The sequence below is a fragment of the Mytilus galloprovincialis genome, chromosome 12 (assembly GCF_965363235.1).
Source record: "Mytilus galloprovincialis chromosome 12, xbMytGall1.hap1.1, whole genome shotgun sequence".
In the NCBI taxonomy this organism is placed as follows: domain Eukaryota; kingdom Metazoa; phylum Mollusca; class Bivalvia; order Mytilida; family Mytilidae; genus Mytilus; species Mytilus galloprovincialis.
Window position 1 is genome coordinate 8,273,188 of NC_134849.1, and position 20,864 is coordinate 8,294,051.

The 20,864-nt window shown below is 30.8% G+C and overlaps 1 protein-coding gene and 1 long non-coding RNA gene across 7 annotated transcripts in view; one reads left to right on the plus strand and one right to left on the minus strand.

Moving 5' to 3' along the window:
- The first annotated feature begins 947 nt into the window (after nucleotides 1-947).
- On the plus strand, nucleotides 948-2,047 carry LOC143053823 (uncharacterized). Its single transcript, XR_012971465.1, has 2 exons — nucleotides 948-1,100; nucleotides 1,650-2,047. It is a non-coding gene; the product is annotated as an uncharacterized LOC143053823 (long non-coding RNA).
- The window catches only part of LOC143053822 (neuroglian-like), a 38,973-nt gene continuing 19,353 nt past the window's right edge, over nucleotides 1,245-20,864 (minus strand). For all 6 annotated transcript variants that reach the window (XM_076226613.1, XM_076226615.1, XM_076226617.1 and 3 more), the window contains exons 6-15: nucleotides 19,885-20,016; nucleotides 13,482-13,581; nucleotides 12,274-12,470; nucleotides 9,727-9,885; nucleotides 8,967-9,149; nucleotides 7,424-7,780; nucleotides 6,374-6,505; nucleotides 6,026-6,104; nucleotides 5,012-5,172; nucleotides 1,245-3,293 (exon numbers count right to left, since the gene is read on the minus strand). In XM_076226613.1, the coding sequence (XP_076082728.1) occupies nucleotides 3,277-3,293; nucleotides 5,012-5,172; nucleotides 6,026-6,104; nucleotides 6,374-6,505; nucleotides 7,424-7,780; nucleotides 8,967-9,149; nucleotides 9,727-9,885; nucleotides 12,274-12,470; nucleotides 13,482-13,581; nucleotides 19,885-20,016 (1,517 nt within the window). In that variant the 3' untranslated portion in view covers nucleotides 1,245-3,276. The remainder of the gene's footprint in view (nucleotides 3,294-5,011; nucleotides 5,173-6,025; nucleotides 6,105-6,373; nucleotides 6,506-7,423; nucleotides 7,781-8,966; nucleotides 9,150-9,726; nucleotides 9,886-12,273; nucleotides 12,471-13,481; nucleotides 13,582-19,884; nucleotides 20,017-20,864) is intronic.

Consider the following 20,864-nt stretch of genomic DNA (forward strand, 5'->3'; position numbering starts at 1 on the left):
TAATGTGTATAAAAGTTGCAATAAGTATTCATTTCTTTTCTCCACACATTTTAGTTGTTTAAAATACATTGTACACAGTGAGAAATACAATGGATAACATTAAAGATGGTAATTTTCTCACTTTCTGTTATGTTAAATATATCATTTGACTTTTATTGCTATGTTTATCTGATCTAAATATTTATACACTTAAGAAATTCAGAGGTACAACAAATTGCATTATAATGTGTTTTTTTCTAATTTTATCTTTTAACTAAAATTTATTTACATAAAATATGTTCTGACAATATTAATAACTTTCTTCTCATTCAAACTAATGTAAAATTACAGTGATACACATTAGAAATATATCATAGTTAGTTTGTAAATTACTTTGATGTTTATGTTTGTTTGTAGGCATAGTATTCATGTAAAACTACAAATAATAACCGAAACATAAATTTCAAGTGAATATATACTGCCTATAATAATTTGATTTAACTCGCTCTATTTTAATTGGTAAAATAAAAATATTTGGTAAATACAATAGACAAGCTGAAAGAAATTCTTAAGACAAAAGTATGTTCGAAAACATGTATGACTATAAAGTCTGAGACTTGAGCAGATATTAAACAGATAGTACATGTCAAGATATGGAATGCTTCTAAATAAATGTTTATTTATAAAATAATCGCCATTAAATTTGATATGTGAATACATATAAAAGAATTTTTCCAACAGAACTGTCGCTTAAAATTACATGAATTACTACATATAAGAGACATTCAATAGCCTTATCACTAGAAGGTAAATGACATTCTTATAGTTTCTATCTTTTTCATTTGGAGATAAATTACAATTCAACTGAATCAAATTAAAACTTTCTCATTGCTTAGCAATTATAATTCTTACAATATATCCAATATTATTTTCCTCAACGTTAATGAATTAAGATACTTTATTATTACCATGCCATTAAAATATACATATGATTAGAAATGCTTATAAGGCATTCCTATAACTTCTATAGAGTTAATTCCCTTGTTATGTATTATGAAATCAACATCATATCTCATTGTTATTATGGTAACATTCAAATCTCCACATCTATATAGGATTAGGTATGATAAGAGCCATTTAAATCATCCCTGAACATCTATATAGGATTAGGTATGATAAGAGCCATTTAAATCCCTGAACATCTATATAGGATTAGGTATGATAAGAGCCATTTAAATCATCCCTGAACATCTATATAGGATTAGGTATGATAAGAGCCATTTAAATCTCCACATCTATATAGGATTAGGTATGATAAGAGCCATTTAAATCTCCACATCTATATAGGATTAGGTATGATAAGAGCCATTTAAATCTCCACATCTATATAGGATTAGGTATGATAAGAGCCATTTAAATCATCTCAACATCTATATAGGATTAGGTATGATAAGAGCCATTTAAATCTCCACATCTATATAGGATTAGGTATGATAAGAGCCATTTAAATCATCTCAACATCTATATAGGATTAGGTATGATAAGAGCCATTTAAATCTCCACATCTATATAGGATTAGGTATGATAAGAGCCATTTAAATCATCTCAACATCTATATAGGATTAGGTATGATAAGAGCCATTTAAATCTCCACATCTATATAGGATTAGGTATGATAAGAGCCATTTAAATCATCACTGAAACTGCATGAATAGTGTAAAAAGATAAAGATCATATATAAATATGTATGGATCTAATAAAGGTAAGAACTGTTAATTCAGAAATGTTTGTGGCAGTTTTTATAATTGCAAAAAAAAACATTGTGACGGCATTAGTTTTGTAAAAATGGAAATTAGCATTTAAATTTTGTTAGCATCATTTGTTTGCCTCATTCTCTCAATCTCAATAACTAATCTCACTGTTTTGATCACTGTTCAATAACGGCCATTATAAATCTACACAAAAACTTCTGAATTAAAAGTAGTTCTTGCTCAAAACATGTTTGAAGGCCAAGACAAATTTCAAATAATTATTTACTTCTGAGATTTTTGGTTATATTGAAAGAATTTTATTTTTCAAAATGTAGGGATCAAAATGAGGCCTTGTTATACCTATTGCCTTATGAAATCAATAAAAATGACAAAACAGACACATTAAAGATCCTTATAATCATATGACAAAACACACATTAAAGATCCTTATAATTATTATTAGAATGGCTCTTCTTTACTGTATAATTAGTAAGCACCATGTGGGGTCATGCAAAGCAGAGATGCTGCAAATTCATAACATTTATACACTAAGCCTATCACCTGTAATGTTGGAGCTATTCTAATTGTCAGTGTTTCATTTGATTAAGATGACATATTGCCTGATGCATTGTGGTTAAGTCAAATCTATTTAGCAGAGTGTGTAAACTTTTGAAAAAAAAATGGTATTCATTTTTGTGCAATTTCACTCACAATGCAACAGGCAATGGTCACTTTCGTCAATACTCTTGTGTTTTCACATAGGCAAATTATATTTCCAATCCTGTGGTCTTTAAACAACTGACAAATTAAAATAAAGCTCCATTTTAATTCAATATCCATTTATTTAATCTATAAAACTAGCATCGTACTCAAACTTTCCTGATTAGCAAAACTGTCTAAATGTGTAATCACTTTTACATTACTACGATATTTCAGCCATTTTAAGCTACAGTGAAGATTTTCAACAAACCAGGTAATGTGCAGGGGAAAACTCTCTTTATGCTTGTATTTACTGTCATTCATTTCAGTAGCTTAATAAGAAGCAATTAATGAAACGTAAAACTGTATTAGATGAATTTGGTATGCAGCACACAGCAAGAATGACAACCATAATTCAATATTTCATGAAAAGAAAAACAAATGACAGATGTTTAACACTATTTCCTTACAATGATTTTTGATGCAGGAATGAAGGGTCAAATGAACTTAATTTGAAAAAGAAAATGTAATTAATCAAATCACAGACTTTTAAGATTTCAAATTTCCTTGAAAATATTTTTGATGCAAGAATGAAGTGCCAAATGAAATTAATTTGAAAAGGAAATTTGATTTTGGTTTAATTTACTTTTGTGTGCAATACAATATACACAGGGCAGACATGAAGGAGAAAACACACAGGTACCTGGTATTGCTTTTGGAAAGTGGTATGGAGATGACAGATTAGTAAAAGATTACATGGTTTGTTACAAAGCTCTCGGTTTTTTACCAAAATTCTTTCATCATCTCGCCGTTGTCTGCAGCATCTCAACTTCCAGTCCCAAGAATTTTAACCATGGAGTAACCCTATATAATATATCAATGGTCTCATTATAAATAAAAAATAATAAGTGCAAAACTTAAACTTCAAATAAAGTGGGAGATTTGTATAATATATCAATAGTCACCTTGTAAACTAAAAATAAAAGTGCAAAGCTTAAACTTCAAACAAAGTAGGAGATTTGTATAATATATCAATGGTCTTGTTATAAACAAACTAAAAACTTCAAAACTTAAATATAAAAATAAAGTAGTGGGAGATATAGGATTTTGAAGTTTTGACCTATGATAATTGGTCAATATCATTTGTGTCTTAGAAAATTGTGAATAACACTTAATAAATTTGTGGTTGTAAGTAGAATGGATATTAAATAATGATTCCTATAATGTCACATGATTACAAATAGCCAAATTGTAGGTCAAAATAATGAAATTATTGAAATCGTACCTCTCATAAAGATATGAGAAATAATTACATAATGGATGTAATGTAGAATTCATGTTTTTATGATTTCTTATTTGCTATCTTCTTATTAGAATTTTCAAAGGTTTTATGTGGCTTTATATTAATCAAATATTCAAAAAAAGAAAAGAATTAAATAAAAAATGACAAACTTAAGTGATGAAAATCTGTAAATATAAAACATTATACTTTTAAATCAGATAAAAATGAACATCATAGAAATCTTAACTTTTATAGAAAATTCAAATAAAATGTTTCGATATAAATTTCTAGACAGATGGTAAACACCAGCTTTTAAAAGTCCAAGTATTTACACCTTGAAAATAATTTTTCCAGTTAAATTCCCTTTGCCATTTAATTCGAAAGTGTTGGACTATTATATGTGAAACTTTCCACCACCCAGAATAATGAGACAAAATATTCTTCCCTGGATTCCAAAATAAGATATGTACAAATGGATAAACAATAAAGGGAGACAACACCAAATTATTTAATTGTACAGGAAGGTGTTCATTACTTCTTGTTGATTGTCCTTGGATTTACATTAAAAAGAGTTTTTACAACCCTGAATACATAAGAGTAGAATTTTTAAGAGACCTAACAAAGGGGTAATCCTCCACCAATGAAACAAATTTCTTAAGAATGTCAAAAAGGTTATTTAGAATTTCAAAATATAAACTTTGAACATGACATTCAATCTTGTCATAAATGAATTTTATAAATCATATAATACAATTGACATTTATTAAAATGAAATGAAAATTTATCAATCATAATTTGTATTGCTAACCCCTATGATGACACACTATTCATTATTACTTTTTTCAAATTTACTTTATATAAATTTAAATGTATATACAAGATTAACTATCATATGGCACATATTTGTCAAAATTAAAATGGAAATGAAAATGAAATGATGATGAAATATAATGAGATCATAGTCCTCTAAAATATGAAATTATTGCATTAAATATCACTAAATACCTGCAAAGGTTTATGTATAAATTTTGAATAATTTTAACTGAAAGAAGTATTATACTGTTAGTTTTACTCTAATAGCACTTCCAGTACTTTTATTAAATTCAGAACCTATTCCAATAGTACTGCACGAACTTTCATTTCAAAATCTTTAAATACAGAATTGCAAGTACTTTTACATTAGAACCAGTTCTTACAGTACTGTGAGCACTTTGATTTTAGAACATTTTATCTAGTATCTATACACATATATATATTTAGACAGTTGACTGAGTTTGATGTACAGGAGTCTGATCTTGACCTTTTTTGTCCATGTATATTCCAATAAATGACCCATCTTCGTTAAATTTGGTCATATCAGCATCATCATCATAATCTCCCATCATACTGTCTTCGTCACTTTCCAAGGGTTTCACATCATCTGATAACGATACTTTATCAAAGGGAGTCTTTTCTCCGTCCCTGTATTAAAAAATAAAACAATTACTGTAATGTTTGATTGATTGATTATAAGGTGTTTAACATCACCATTAGCACTATAGGATATTTCATGATAGACTTTTGTTTCAGGTGGAACAAGCCAGAGTGCATGGAGAGAACAACTGTAGGAAAACTGACAATCCGTCAATAAGAATTGGAGTGGAATGCACTTACCACATATGGTTTTGTAACTCACAACTTCAATGTTGACAAGCTAGTGATAGAGTAGTTGAACTAAAGACCACACAGCCATCAATGCCCCCAATAGTTACTGTAATGTTTGTAACTTAGGGACGACATCAAAAGATCAATATAAGGACATCAAAAGATCAATATAAGATAAAAAACTTAATTCAAATAGTTTGGGGGTGGGGGGTTGAACTGCTGCAAGATTTGGTTATCCGACATTGATTTTTGCATATATCCATATGGGTCAATCAATTTTTCCCAAATTAAGTTAATTTGGGGGTAGGGGGGTCAGTGAAAAAACTATTTGAATTAAGTTTTTTATCCTTCATTGAACTTTTGATGTCGTCCCTTAACAAGAACAGATCTGTACACATTTCAGAATCTTTCAATTTTTTATAATAAAACAAAGCAATAATTTCTGAATTTCAATTTACTGTTACAGATGGTTTTTTTTAGACATTTCTTCAATGAAATATAAATCAGAAGATATTCAATTATCCTGTTTTTGAACATTAATATCATACTCAATTGAACCTAAATTGTACAGAAGAAAATTTGTGAACCTCATAAAAAAAATTCAGATGTAGTCAGATCGCCATGGATGTAAAAAAAAAAAAGTATCTCAAATAGAAATAAAACAACTTACGCCCTAGATAAATCTGCAAAGCCACTGTCCTTTAATTCTTGAGCTGGATCGTGTCCAGCTGCAACTTCCTTCTTATCAACTAAAAAGAAACATACAAAATTATAAATATGACCACTAGAAATAAACACATATATGGAAATACATATACTGTTATCACAGATATATGTCTAGCCTTTTCGTAATTTTGATAATGCAAGTGTGGAAATTACCATAACATGTAAGTCATGCAAATATTCAGTCAATGAACCATCACTAAAGGAGCATGGTTGAACAATAACATTTAGAAACAGCATTTATAACCCTCATGCAGTGGAGAGGTCTAAAAAGGGAAGTAACTCCTTTACTGACCTGGATATTCTCCTCCTCTGTTTCGGTACAAGGTGCAGATGATAAAGAAGACGACAATCAGTAGAACTATTACTCCTAAAATAACTCCAATAATCCACAGGTCAAAACCAGCAGAGCTTATAATAGGGGCTTCTGAAAACAAAAAAATAGTGTTAAAACAACAAAGGGGACTTCTATAAATAGAAAAAAAGGTAAATCAAATAAGTTACAAAGGGGTTCCTGTAAACAAACAATTATTTAAAAGTTGAATTTTCTTATAGTATATAGTTTTTAAGATTTCTAGATTTATTTTTTTATATTCCAAATGAAACATTTTTACTAAGAAACACTCATAGGTTAACGAAATATTAAGATCTTATATTGCAATGTAATACATTGTAATAAGCACACATAAATAAATTAAAACTTGAAATCACATTTCAAATATTTTGATGTTCATTTGATAGAAGCTTACCTCAAACTGTGTCCTATACATCAACATGCAATGATGCAATTATTACAGGCAAGAAAATAATGGACAGATTCAATTAGTCTGTCAATACAATTGTCAATCGAGTGTCAAATTAAACATATAATGATATGAAAACAATGTATGAAATAATAAAACATAAAATTACATTCTAAATATTAGGGATAGAAACATATCAATGAATATACAGTGTTTTTGTCACCTACTAGAGAGGATAAACACATTGAATAATTAAATTTAGAGAACTTGCTTTTTCTGTCATATTGTATCACATTTTTTTTTCTAAATTTAGGAAAACATACAATATTTCTAATTTGAATGATTCAATCCATGATCAAATTATTATATCGCTACATTGAAGACCTGTTGGTGACCCTCTGCTGTTGTTTTTTAATTGGTCGGGTTGTTGTCTCTTTGACACATTCCCCATTTCCATTCTCAATTTTATTAAAGGTTAAATCTTGTTTCCTTCATTGCACATGTACATATATGAAGCAACCTTCCATCCAAGTCATATTTTGCTAAAGTAAGCCAGTATAGGTCAAGGTAGGGGACCTTGTTTATTAATAAATAAAACTTACTGGTTGCAGGTTTAATGTTACTCGTAATTTCAAAGCTTCTCATTTCCCAGTCATGTGTATGTGAAATGTTGACACGGTATGTTCCGATGACTGCTCTGACCTTGTCATCATCATTGTCCATGTTAACCTTTGCTGGATCGATGGTCAGATTGTTCATGTCTATATTAAAGCTTACAAACGGCTTACTCATCAGTGTGTTGTGATCATAATACGTCAAATTATCGGCTCCCAAAAGAGACCATTTATAGATAAGTTTTGGTACAGATGGATCGGTGGTAGCACTGAATGCCATACTAAATGGCTCAGGTGCATCTATCTCAAGTTGAGCTTGTGTAAGAAGTTGTACTGTAATGGGATCTGAAAAACCAAAGAAAATCATGAACAGTTAAAAATTTCTATTCACTTAGCAATTTCATCTTCTAATAAACTTAACTTAAATAACTTAAAACGCTCAGTGTAAAATATCGACAAATATAATGCCTACCAATGTTAAATTGAGCATAGAGCATGACAAGAAAGAATTATTTCTTATTTCACTTTTACTTCTGTTAATTGGTGACAAATTTCTTCGATTTAAAAAAAATTGCCTTTAAGTGGATATTTTTTTGCCAAACTCTGCATACAAGCATATAAAAAATTTGTATTAACAATTTTGTTCACTATTTAAATACCTGCACCCATGAAATCTATAAGAAATGGAATCCCAAAAAATAATAAAAATAATAAATCCAAAAAATTTGATACAATCTGTTATTTCTATCATTAAAACATAAAATATATATGCTACATGTTTTTTTTTCATAAAACTGATTACTATTTTGAAGCATGCATCATTTTTAATTTACTGTAAACAAGTGAAAAGTTTACCATAAATTCAAAAATTATTGCAATGTTTCTATAATTCACAATAATGCAATAGGGTTTCCTATTACAATAAGTAGAACAAGCATTCTGATATATAAATACATATTACCCTGGAGTCGTATACAGAAATCTTGTTGCATTTTGATGTGGGTCTCATTGGGGTCTAAGCGTGACGCGGGATTGCCGATTTTTTGTAAGCGGGACACGGGAAAGTCAAATTATTGTGTCGTGGAAACGGGAAATGAGGTCTTGTGGGACCCGGGAAATGACAAAAAAATGAGAATTGCTTATGTACATAGTGTAAGCGGGATACGGGAATCTAACAAAACAGTAAGCGGGATATGGGAATCTAACAAAACAGTAAGCGGGATCCGGGATCGGAACCCCCCAATGAGACCCCCTTTGATCTATTCTTGAAAAAAAACTGCAATAATAATGACTCAATCATCTCTGAATTTACAGTAAAATTAAGAATGGAAATGAGGAATGTGTCAAAAAGACAACAACCTGACTGATAAATTAGATCAAGGCCTCAACACAATGAGAAAATCCCTTAAACAGTGTAACCTGTGTTATCCAACACCCTCGAGGACCAGAAACAAATGTGAATAAAAGCACGGGGTCTGAATACTCAGGTGTCTGATTAGGCAGGTTACACTGTATATATTGTTATCCTTACCTATAACCCTCAAAAACGCATCAGCATAACTTGTAGCTTCAGCATCATCACCATTTACATCAATTATAACGTTTGAAGTTTGACACATTATATTACACGAGTCACCTGGGTTCTGTACATCTTTTATGGTGAGAATTGTTCCATCATCACTTAAATGATACTTCTGTGAAGAACTGCTGCCAACTACAAAGATCAAAGATCAAACTATAAATACAAATTATTATTATTTTTAGATGAAATATGTTCAATTAGTGGTGGCCATCAAATTTTATGCTACACCCAAAACATATTAAATCAGAATTGCAAAATAGAAAGAAATTCAGGTTTCGTAAAATAATTAGTACTCATCAAAGTGTTGTAGCTTTCCAAAAATTGAGGGGCACAACTCTCCTATTATCTTATAGTCCTTTTCTGGAGGAAAAATAAAATATTTTTCACAGACAAATATCATATTAAGTACAACCAAATAATACAGTCCAACAACTCCAGAAAATACACATAATTTAATTTTACCATATATTTTAATTTTCTATAAAAAAAAATGAATCATGTAGTTTCCTTTCAGACAAGAAGTCGTGTTAACCCTCAGTTTAAAACAGCTGTGCCCTCAATCCTTTAGTTCTATCTAGGCAACGGCATCAATATATAAGTTCAAAAAAGACATGGCTACTTATTTTTAGGTACTGAATGATTTTGAAATCATAACTAAGTAGAAATGCTGATAATCTATATGCCTATATCTTGAAGACTAACAACTTACTTTGACTAGGGTTCAATACTACGCCATTCCTTCTCCAAATTGGCATTGATGGCCGTTTCTCATATCTCATGGATTCCATATTACATCTGAACACGGCATTGTCTCCCCGTGGGACAACTTGAGACTCAAATATCTGACCTTCTGGAAATCTAGGTTTGGCTATTGTTAAAATAATAAAAGTCCTCATCATAATATTACACAAATACACTCTGATGCTTTAGTGAGGAGACAATGAAAATAATAATTTGACTGCAGAATTGTTTTCAACTGTTTAAGGTGGTTACCCAACACCTTGACTAATATCAATTTGGCTTGTTTAATTTTCATAAAATTTTGACAAAATGTTTACTTTGACCCTTTGGCAAAAATATAAATATTTCAAATAATTTGAACCAATCACTTTATCAGAAAAGTTTCTCATCAAAACAATGCGATCAAAACGTTTAGCTAATTTTTACAGAGTTATCTCCCTGTAGTGTTAGGTACAACCTTAATGGAAAATGTCTTATTCAACCCTGAACTAAGTAGGAGAGATAGCTTTAAAAAACTATGATTTTGCAGGAGCTAGTATTAATGAGGAAAAATAATAAAATAATAAAAATAATTTTTAAAGCACTGAAACAGTTTTTGTTTTGCTCTGTAACAAACGCTCATTAAAGTAATTTAAATGTGTGTTAATTTTTTGCTATTCAGACACAAGAAATAAATCTTCACCATAAAATTTACGACACATGAATAATTCACAGTTCATTTATAATCATTGTTCAAAACAGAAAAAACAAGCATTCTGTGAGTATTGCATGGCATACATAGTCCCCCACCAGTTAAATATTCATTGTTTTGGAACAAAATTCTAACTTGATCTATAACTTGGTGTAAACTGTATATGTAACAAATATCAAGTCAATCTATTCAGGCATGACAAAAACAAGTGTGGAAAACTGATTATTTAAGTATATTTTCTAAGTCAAAGGACCATAACTCTGCACAAAATGATTCAACCAGAACAAAATTTGAGATTGATCTTTATTTGTCATTACAAAAAAATATACCATATATAATATATATATCTTCAAGCAAGAAAAAAAGTGGGAAACTGATTTGCAAGACTGACGGATGGACAGATAGACAGACAGACGGACATAGTGCAAACCTAAAGTCCCCTTCAACTTCATTGGTAGAGGACTATTAACAAGGCTTAAATTTAAATGGTTCATTTGAAGGGGCATTGGCTGTCAAATTCATATTCACCAATTTGACTAAAATTCTCATATTTGATAATCATACAGCATAAAAATGTATATCCAAATTATAAAAAGTCTAAAAAAACATGGGCTTGATAATATGTATCATCGGTTAGTTTGAATTTCAGTATAAACAACATATAATTAACTGTAGAGTTGACCTCCAAAGACTGCAGACAGTCATATAAGTGATATAAACATAAATATAGATATAAATAGATAGCAAACTCATGCAATTGTATTTTTCAAGGTTTGTTTAATTTCATATTATCGGTTAAAAATATATATTAATCATCGATATTATCTGTAAGTTTTTGTGGATCTATCAGTCACATAATTATCCATTGTTTCACTTTCAATGTTGACATTCTTTCCTCTTTTAGAACTGAAAAAGGCATAATTCATAATTCATGCATAATCCATCTCTGGTTAGAGGTTGAACTAAATGTCACATGAATACTGATTCAATATGGTCAAATTATTTACTTGCAAGTGAATAGTTCATCATCATTGTTTCTTAGCTTACTTTGACTGAATTAAACCATACTGGCTGTTAAAAGCAAATAATCATTTCCCAATTCACTTTCATTAAAAACAAGAGTGCAAACGCTGAAATGTCTCACCTTCTTTACTTATCATTGATTTCATGTTGATAGTCCTAAATATAAAGCTTTACTACAACTATCACATTAACTTAACATGATCCAAGAAAATAAGGTCATGGTCATATAAACCAATAAAGAAATACATGTACACCTTACAATCATTCAATACACTAAATACAGTTGCCCTATTACTTATAGTTTCTAAGAAACAGACTTTACCATGAAAACTTAACACTGACCAATGTACCATGAAAATAAGGTCAAGGTCATATGTACCATGCCAGGCAGACGATGTACATCTTACCATTCTTCCATATAACAAATATACTAGCCCTAATGTTTAAAGTATCTATTATGGACTTAACCACCAAAACTTAATCTTGTTCACTGATCAACCTTCCTTTCATCGGAACACAAACGAATCATTGCTTTGTTTAGTTTAGATACAAAGGATATCAATGATCTATATATAAACTTATTCCAGTCGGGGGCGCCACTTATCATACCTGGACCTTTCGGAAATCCTTATGTTTTAGTTCCTGAGAAAGATGCGATGAAAAATATTTAATGGACAGAGTTAAAACAGTATACCACCACTTTTTTTTAGAGCAGGGGTATAAAAATAACCTGTTATAAACAGTATGCCAAAACAAAAATGTATCAATTGCAATGGAACTACATCTGTACAGAATACTTACAAGTAACGTTGAGATATACGTTGGCTTGAGCAGTACTTATTATGTTGATTGCTTTACAAATGTATGTTCCCTCATCATCAGCACTTAACTGTTTAATTATAAGGTTTCTCTTAACATCCGGGATCCTATAACTATACTTGAAACTCGGTTTTATGAGGACATTTTCTGGTGAATACCACTCAATATCTGGTAATGGACTGAAATATATCAATAAACATATGTAAATAAGGAAGTATTGAAAATTCAGAAAAATTTTAATGGTACCCAACACCTTAATTTGGCTCGTTTAATTTTCATAAAATTTTAACAAAATATTAACTTTGATCCTTTGAAAAAAATATAAAAATTTCAAAACAAATGAACAAATCACTTTCTCAGAAAAAATTGGTTGGATACATAGCAGTTTGACAAACACTAATTTCGATCATTGAGAAGCTAATATTTCCTTAACAATACAACATGATTAAAACGTCTAGCTGAGTTTACAGAGTTGTCTCCCTGTAGTTTTAGGTACCACCTTAAGCTTATAAAAAATTGTTATGAATTTGAAGAAAAAAAACACAAAAAAAAATAACTGTAAGAAAACAAAATTGAATCATAATTTCCTGTCAATATGCACATCTACATATTATGTCCTAAATATGATCTAAAAGATTTCATGAAATTCTGTTGTGAGGTTTCAGAGGAGTTTTGATAACAAACTTGCAGCCTTTCCTTTGTTGTGAGAAATCTTGTAGTATAATTTCAAAGAGATCCCTACACTTGAACACAAGTTATTGTCTGTAAACTAGAAAAATGCTTCTTTTTGGCCCTTTTTTTTGCCCCTTGTTCCTAAATGTTCAGGGATGTTAACCCCAATATAACTGACACCAAGGCTTCCCTTTATTATATGGAACCTTGTGGTACAATGTCAGAGAGATCCATACAGTTAAACATAAGTTATTGTCTCGAAACTTCAAAAATGCTTCCTTTTGTGGTTATAAACATTGTGTTAAAATTTTATTGATTTCTATTGACTTATACTAAAGTTATTATCTGGAAACCATTCGTCTTCGGACAACGCTGACCACGAAGTCAACGACGACGACATGATACCAATATACGACAGCAAAAATTTGTGCGGTCCTATAAAAATAAAGCCCATAAATGGAGAATTTATATAGTGCACACAGAAAAGCCACACAAATTATAACTCTATCCATACTTACTATCCAGAGAAGACGCATTGTAGTTCAACCTCTCCACCTAGTAAGCCTTTCACATCCTGGCTGTATAGTGCCAATGGTTTAACTGATGAAGGATTAGTTTCTGAAACAGAAAGTAAACAATTGTATAAATATATATATTTTGTTTAAAGACAACTTAATGAGTACATGAATATTAAGTACAAACATAATTTGGACTATTTAACACTTTTCTTTAGAATATAAGCCATCTTGGTTGGTTGGAGGGGTCATTGTAGACACATTTTTTAAACTAGATACCCAAATGATGATTGTGGCCAAGTTTTGTTTAATAGCCCTAGCAGTTTCAGAGAAAATTTTTGTAACAGTTAAGGGACTATGACGAACGAAGGACACCAAGTGATGATATTCATTTGATTATATTTTTCCTAGAAATATAAGACCTATTTTTTTAGATTCATTTTTTCCCTTCTTTGTTGCTATATAAACGTATTTATACTTTTTGTATTTAGCTGTATTTAGCCTCTAAATGACCTTAGCTCTACTCTGAATCACTTTTCCATGTCAAGCAACAATAACTTTTTAATTTTGACATCAAATGTTTTAAATTATGATGTCAAAGTTTACAGGAACCTGTGTGATTTTACGTAATGGCGGACAAGATTGCATACAAGAGTAAATACATCTATTACATAATAGTTTATTTTTAATGCCACATTGTGGTGCAGGTTTTCCAGACTTTTATAAAAAAAAAAAAAGCTTTACAAAATAATTGTCATATATTAATTGATGATAGAAAGTAAACAACCTTCATTTGACTGAAATTTCATGAATATTTGTTGTGAGCAGTTGTCAAGTGATAAGTTAAGCTGTAAATTTTAAATTTTCCAGATAAAAAAATGGGTAAGACTTTGATCAGCAAGTTGTTTGTGTTTCATACAAATTGTGCAACACTTTAATTAATCCTGGTGAAATTTGTAACGATGATGTCTGGAATACTTGTGAGAGTATCGGACAAATTGACATATTATTTTCATTCAGCAAATTTTATTTTCAATGAAAGCGATAAAGGTATGATAAAAGTAATTCATGTTATCAAATGGACAAATTAAAACGGTGGAAAACTATGGAGCAATTCAGTGCTTTCAGACAACTCACGTGCTATTAATGATGATTGATTTACAGAGAGATAAACTGTTAAGGGAAAGATTTTAAGATGGAAAAAAACTTTTGGAAGGTGGAGAAGACAAAATCAAAATGTATTTACGTAGTACTGAAGTAAAAAATAAGCAGAAAAATAAATATCAATTGACATATTAATTTGAAATTTTTTCAGAGCAATTAATAATTTCGGTTTACCTGTTAATAGCATATTTTCTAATAAAAAAAACTGAATACATACAAAATGACTAAATAGCATGATCGCTAATGAAACAATTATCTAACTAAGACAATAATTAGAAAATTGAGAAGCACAAACATCAATAGATATAAAAAGATGTGGAATGAGTGCCAATTAGACAACTCTCCATTCAAGTCATAATTTAAAAAAGTAAGCCATTATAAGTCAAAGTATGGTCTTCAACATGGAGCCTTGGATAAAGACATTTCACATTTTTGGCTTAAATAGCAAAATACAAATTAAGGGAAACAACCACTGTCTGTAATGGACTCTAATATAAAAATAGTACACAAAGTTTTGTAATGTAAATGAAAGACTTCAAATGTCTCCCACCAGTTAAAATGTTCGTGAGATTATGTAAAACATCACCAATCTCTACAAGTCCAAAACTCAAACAAATGTTATAACTCACCTGGTCTTTCTGTTACAATATAAAAGATCATATTCAGTCAAGATAGATCTTTTTAGTCATTTAAATAAACATCTGTTACGTACAAGAGCACACTCCAGTCTAGTGCATATTGACTGATTGATTATTGGTTGCTTAATGCCCAGTGGCAAATATTTCATGCATATTCAGGACAATAGTGCATATTGAAAAAGAGCGGCAATTCCAATAAAGCAAATTAAAACTAATGAATGACATATAAAAATAACCTTAATCTGATAATGTTGGTCCCATAACTATATGGGACAGACCAAAATGTTTTTCAAAATCAAACAGATTTTAATTTACCAAACTATGTAAAGTTCCCAGTAAATTGATCCAAGCATACTAAAGTTATTGTGACAAATTCATATTAAACAGTTAAAATCACACAACTCTGGAACATCAAACCAGATTAGATTCAAACAAGAATGAGTCCATAGTACACAGATGCCCCACTCACACTATCATTTTCTATGTTCAGTGGACCATGAAAAAGGGAAATTTTAATTTGACATTTAAATCATATCATAGGGAACATGTGTACTTAGTTTCAAATTGATTGGACTTCAACTTCATCAAAAACTACCTTGACCAAAAACTTTAACCTGAACTTCGCACTATCATTTTCTATGTTCATTGGACCGTGAAATTGGAGTCAAAACTTAAATTTGGCACTAAAATTAGAAATAAAATTGAGAATGGAAATGGGGAATGTGTCAAAGAGACAACAACCCGACCAAATAAAAAACAACAGCAGAGGGTCACCAACAGGTCTTCAATGAAGCGAGAAATTCCCACACCCGGAGGCGTCCTTCAGCTGGCCCCTAAACAAATATATACTAGTCCAGAGATAATGAACGCCATACTAATTTCCAAATTGTACACAAGAAACTAAAATTAAAATAATACAAGACTAACAAAGGCCAGAGGCTCCTGACTTGGGACAGGCGCAAAAATGCGGCGGGGTTAAACATGTTTGTGAGATCTCAACCCTCCCCCTATACCTCTAACCAATGTAGTAAAGTAAACGCATAACAATACGCACATTAAAATTCAGTTCAAGAGAAATCCGAGTCTGATGTCAGAAGATGTAACCAAAGAAAATAAACAAAATGACAATAATACATAAATAACAACAGACTACTAGCAGTTAACTGACATGCCAGCTCCAGACTTAAATTAAACTGACTGAAAGATTATGATTTCATCATATGAACATCAGGCACAATCCTTCCCGTTAGGGGTTTAGTATCATACCATCATTAAATATATGAGAAGAACATAACCCGTGTCATGCCAACAACTGTTTTTAGAATAAATGTGTTTAGTTCCGATGCAAAGACCTTATCAGTGACTCAATATTAACGACAAAATATGCAATCTTTAATGACTTGACAACAGTATCGTAATTATATCCCTTCTTAATAAGTCTATTCAAAGGTTTTGTAAGTTTCTGAGGTGAATACTGACACCTTTGTGCTTTATAAAGAATATTACCATAAAAAATTGGATGTGAAATACCTGAACGTATTAGAAGTCTGCATGTTGAGCTATATTTACGAATGATGTCTTTATACCGATGATAAAATTTAGTAAATGTTTTGACTAGTTTGTGATATCGAAAACCCTGGTGTAATAATTTTTCAGTAATACATAAATTTCTCTCGTTAAAATCGAAAACATTGTTACATACACGAGCGAATCGTACAAGTTGAGATATATTAACACCGTAAGATGGTGACAAGGGAACGTCACCATCTAAAAATGGATAATTAACGATAGGAAATGAAAAATCATCTCTTTTATCATAAATTTTAGTATTAGCTTTATTTAAAGTAAGTTCAACAGGATAAATTTCATTAATATACATACTGAAGTCGTCATTATTGAGAGCCAAAATATCATCCAAATATCTAAAAGTATTATTAAATTTGTTTATCAGATGTTGTTTCGATGGGTCTTTGCTTATTTTTGTCATAAATTGTAACTCATAACAATACAAAAACAAAAAAAAGATCATATCATGGGGAACATGTGTACTAAGTTTAAAGTTGATTGGACTTCAACTTCATCAAAAACAACATTGACCAAAAACTTTAACCTGATTCCGGACAAACGGACGAATGGAGGCACAGATGAAAAAACTGACGGACAGACACAGACAAACGGACGTACAGACCAGAAAACATAATGCCCCTCTAGTATCGTAGGAATTAAAAGAGAGCTTCCTATTTTCTATCAACTTTTTATATACTAAAACTACAAATATCGCAATTTACCATTTTAAAAGTGTTCAAGAAAAAAGGAAATTACAAAGTACTTTCTTTTATACTTCATTTTGATAGGCTGAGACATTTCAAAAGTTAAACATTTTCCTCAATTAAAAGCACTTCTTTGACTGCACATACTCTCAAATAACAAATTCAAAAACAGGGCAAAGAACAAATGTCTTGATTTTACTTGTAATTTCAAGATTGTAGCTTAAAAATGTATCTATAAGATTTGAATATTTCTTTTCTAAGCTTGTATGGTTGTAAAGGGACTATACAGGAGCACAATTTGAGAAGGATTCACTGCCTAAGCTTAACACAAAATGTGCTTCTGTCAAGCGTTTTACACTCCAATAAAATAACTAAACAAGAGTGCACACGCTGAAATGTCTCGCCTTCTTTACTTATCATTGATATTATGTTGATGGTCCTAAATATAAAGCTTTATTACAACTGTCACATAAACTCAACATTAACCAAGAAAACTAAATATTGATCAACTAACCATGAAAATGAGGTCAAGGTCATATGAACCATACCAGGCAGACATGTACGGCTAACAATTCTTCCATAAAACAAATATAGTTGACCTATTGCTTATAAATTAAGAAAAACAGACCAAACCACAAATTTAAACTTAGCGATGAACCGTGAAAATAAGGTCAAGGTCAAATAAAACCTGCGGGACTGACATATAGATCATAAAATATTTCCATACACCAAATATAGTTGACCTATTGCATATAGTATTAGAAAAATAGACCAAAATTCAAAAACTTAACTTTGACCACTGAACCATGAAAATGAGGTCAAGGTCAGAGGACACCTGTCAGCTAGACATGTACACCTTACAATCATCCCATACACCAAATATACTAGACCTATAGCATACAGTATAAGAAAAACAGACCAAAACACAAAATCCTAACTATAACCACTGAACCATGAAAATGAGGTCAAGGTCAAGTAACACCTGCCCGTTGGACATGTACATCTTACAGTCACATTTAACACTTAGCGATGAACCGTGAAAATTAGGTCAAGGTCAAACAAGAGGCTGTCACAACGACAGCAAACCGGATTTATTAACATTTATTTTTGTCCCAGTAATATCACAAGAACCATAAGTGATGAATAGTGAAAGTGAAAATCATCAATATCAAATTTGACCTCCATTTTGTCATAAGCATCAACATATTAAAATTTGAAAAGCTTGGGTTAAATAGTTCATGAGTAAATGCAACAGCATGAATGGAAACGCCACTTTTCAATCTCTCAAGAACCATAACTCCTGAACAGTAGAAGTGGTAATCTTCATTACTGAACTTCACCTCCATTTTGTCATCAGTAACAACATATTAAAATTTGAAAAGCTTTGGTTGAACAGTTCATGAGTAAATGCACGGACATGACTGGAAACACCATTTTTCAATCTCTCAAGAACCATAACTCCTGAACGGTAAAAGTGAAAATCGTCATTATTGAACTTGACCTTCATTTTGTTGTCAGTAACAACATATTAAAATTTTAAAAGCTTTGGTTTAATGGTTCATGAGTAAATGCACGGACAACATTTGATTGCCACCCGGCCGCCCACCCTATAGCTCGACCGCCGTACATCCCCAAATCAATAACCGACATTTTTTTCACAAAAATTCGGTTAATAAAACCTGCGTGACTGACATATAGATCATAAAATATTTCCATACACCGAATATACTAGACCTATTGCTTATAGTATCTGAGATATGACCTTTAGACCACCAAAACTTAACCTTCTTCACTGATCCATGAAATTAGGTCGAGGTCAAGTGAAACAGGCATGAGAACCTTGCAAGGTACACACATACCAAATATAGTTATCCTATTACTTATAATTAGAGAGAATTTAACATTACAAAAAAGTTAACTTTTTTTCATGTAGTCACTGAACCATGAAAATGAGGTCAAGGACATTGGACATGTGACTGACGGAAAGTTTGTAACATGAGGCATCTATATAACAAGTATAAAGCATCCAGATCTTCCACCTTCTAAAATATGAAGCTTTAAAGACGCCACCGCCCGATCACTATCCCTATGTCAAGCTTTCTGCAACAAAATTAGTTGCAGGCTTGACAAAAAATTACATTCAATTCTTTAAAAAAAAAAATCTGTAATTTTGCACTGTTTTCAATTGACCTGTGACATGCATCTTTATTTTAAATGGTCTTCATACATCTTACAGCATTCTGTCAGATAGAGCAAGTTACAGAAGTGTTCTATCAATCCATTTTTAAAAGTATTTAACAGATTGTTTATATATACAATGTATACTGCACCTACGTTTTATGACTGTCATAATAACATCGCCACCTTTGTAGAAAGCTTTCATCAATTCATTGTTCATACCACATGCATAGGGTTTTGCTTGTGATGATGTATCTTCAAGGTCAACATACAAAAAATGTAAGGTACCTACAAAAAAGGAAAACAAGCAATTAATTTCATTCAAAAACCTTACACAATTTTAAGTGATTCTGTCAATTCATGAACTGTAAATTCAGTAATCATTGGTTTTCATTTAAGCAAATAAAGTGACTTGGTTAGTTTCACAATATTAAGAACTCCCGTTCTAATTTAAAATACATTAAAATCTCCCATATTTATTAATTTTTCAAAAAGAGTGCACATGCTGAAATGTCTCGCCTGCTTTACTGACCATTGCTTTTTTGTTGATAGTCCTAATATTAAGCTTACAAGTTTAAAATAAACATAACATGATCCAGATATACCATAGAAAAATACATGTACACATTACAATCATTCCATACACCAAATATAGTTGACCATTTGCCTATAGTTACTTAAAAACGAACTTATCCAGTAAAAAAAACATTGAACCAGGGATCACACTACTTCAGAATTATAGGAAGAAGTGACTTCTCTTTTTGAAACTGATAGGGAGAAGTGGTGAGATTTGAAAGAGAAGTGCTCATTCGTGCGGTGCGCTACAATGTTTGGGTTTTACTATAGTATAAAGGGTCATATGTAAATAATGTTCTTTTTATATTGTTCAATTCATATCTGAGTATACAATTAAAGTAACATTTCAAATTAAAGTTGTTGAAGTTTTACTAAGGTTCTTGTGAGAAACTTCCAACTAAATATATTTATTTTAAAAAATGGTCATAGCTGGTCCGGTTCAGATCCGTAGTTTAGAAATCGGTCAATGGCGGAAAAATGAAAGAAAATTTACAAAAAAAAACGATGTTTGACAAGTTATTTGGAAAGGAACATGACGTTTTTAATGCAATAAATGGATT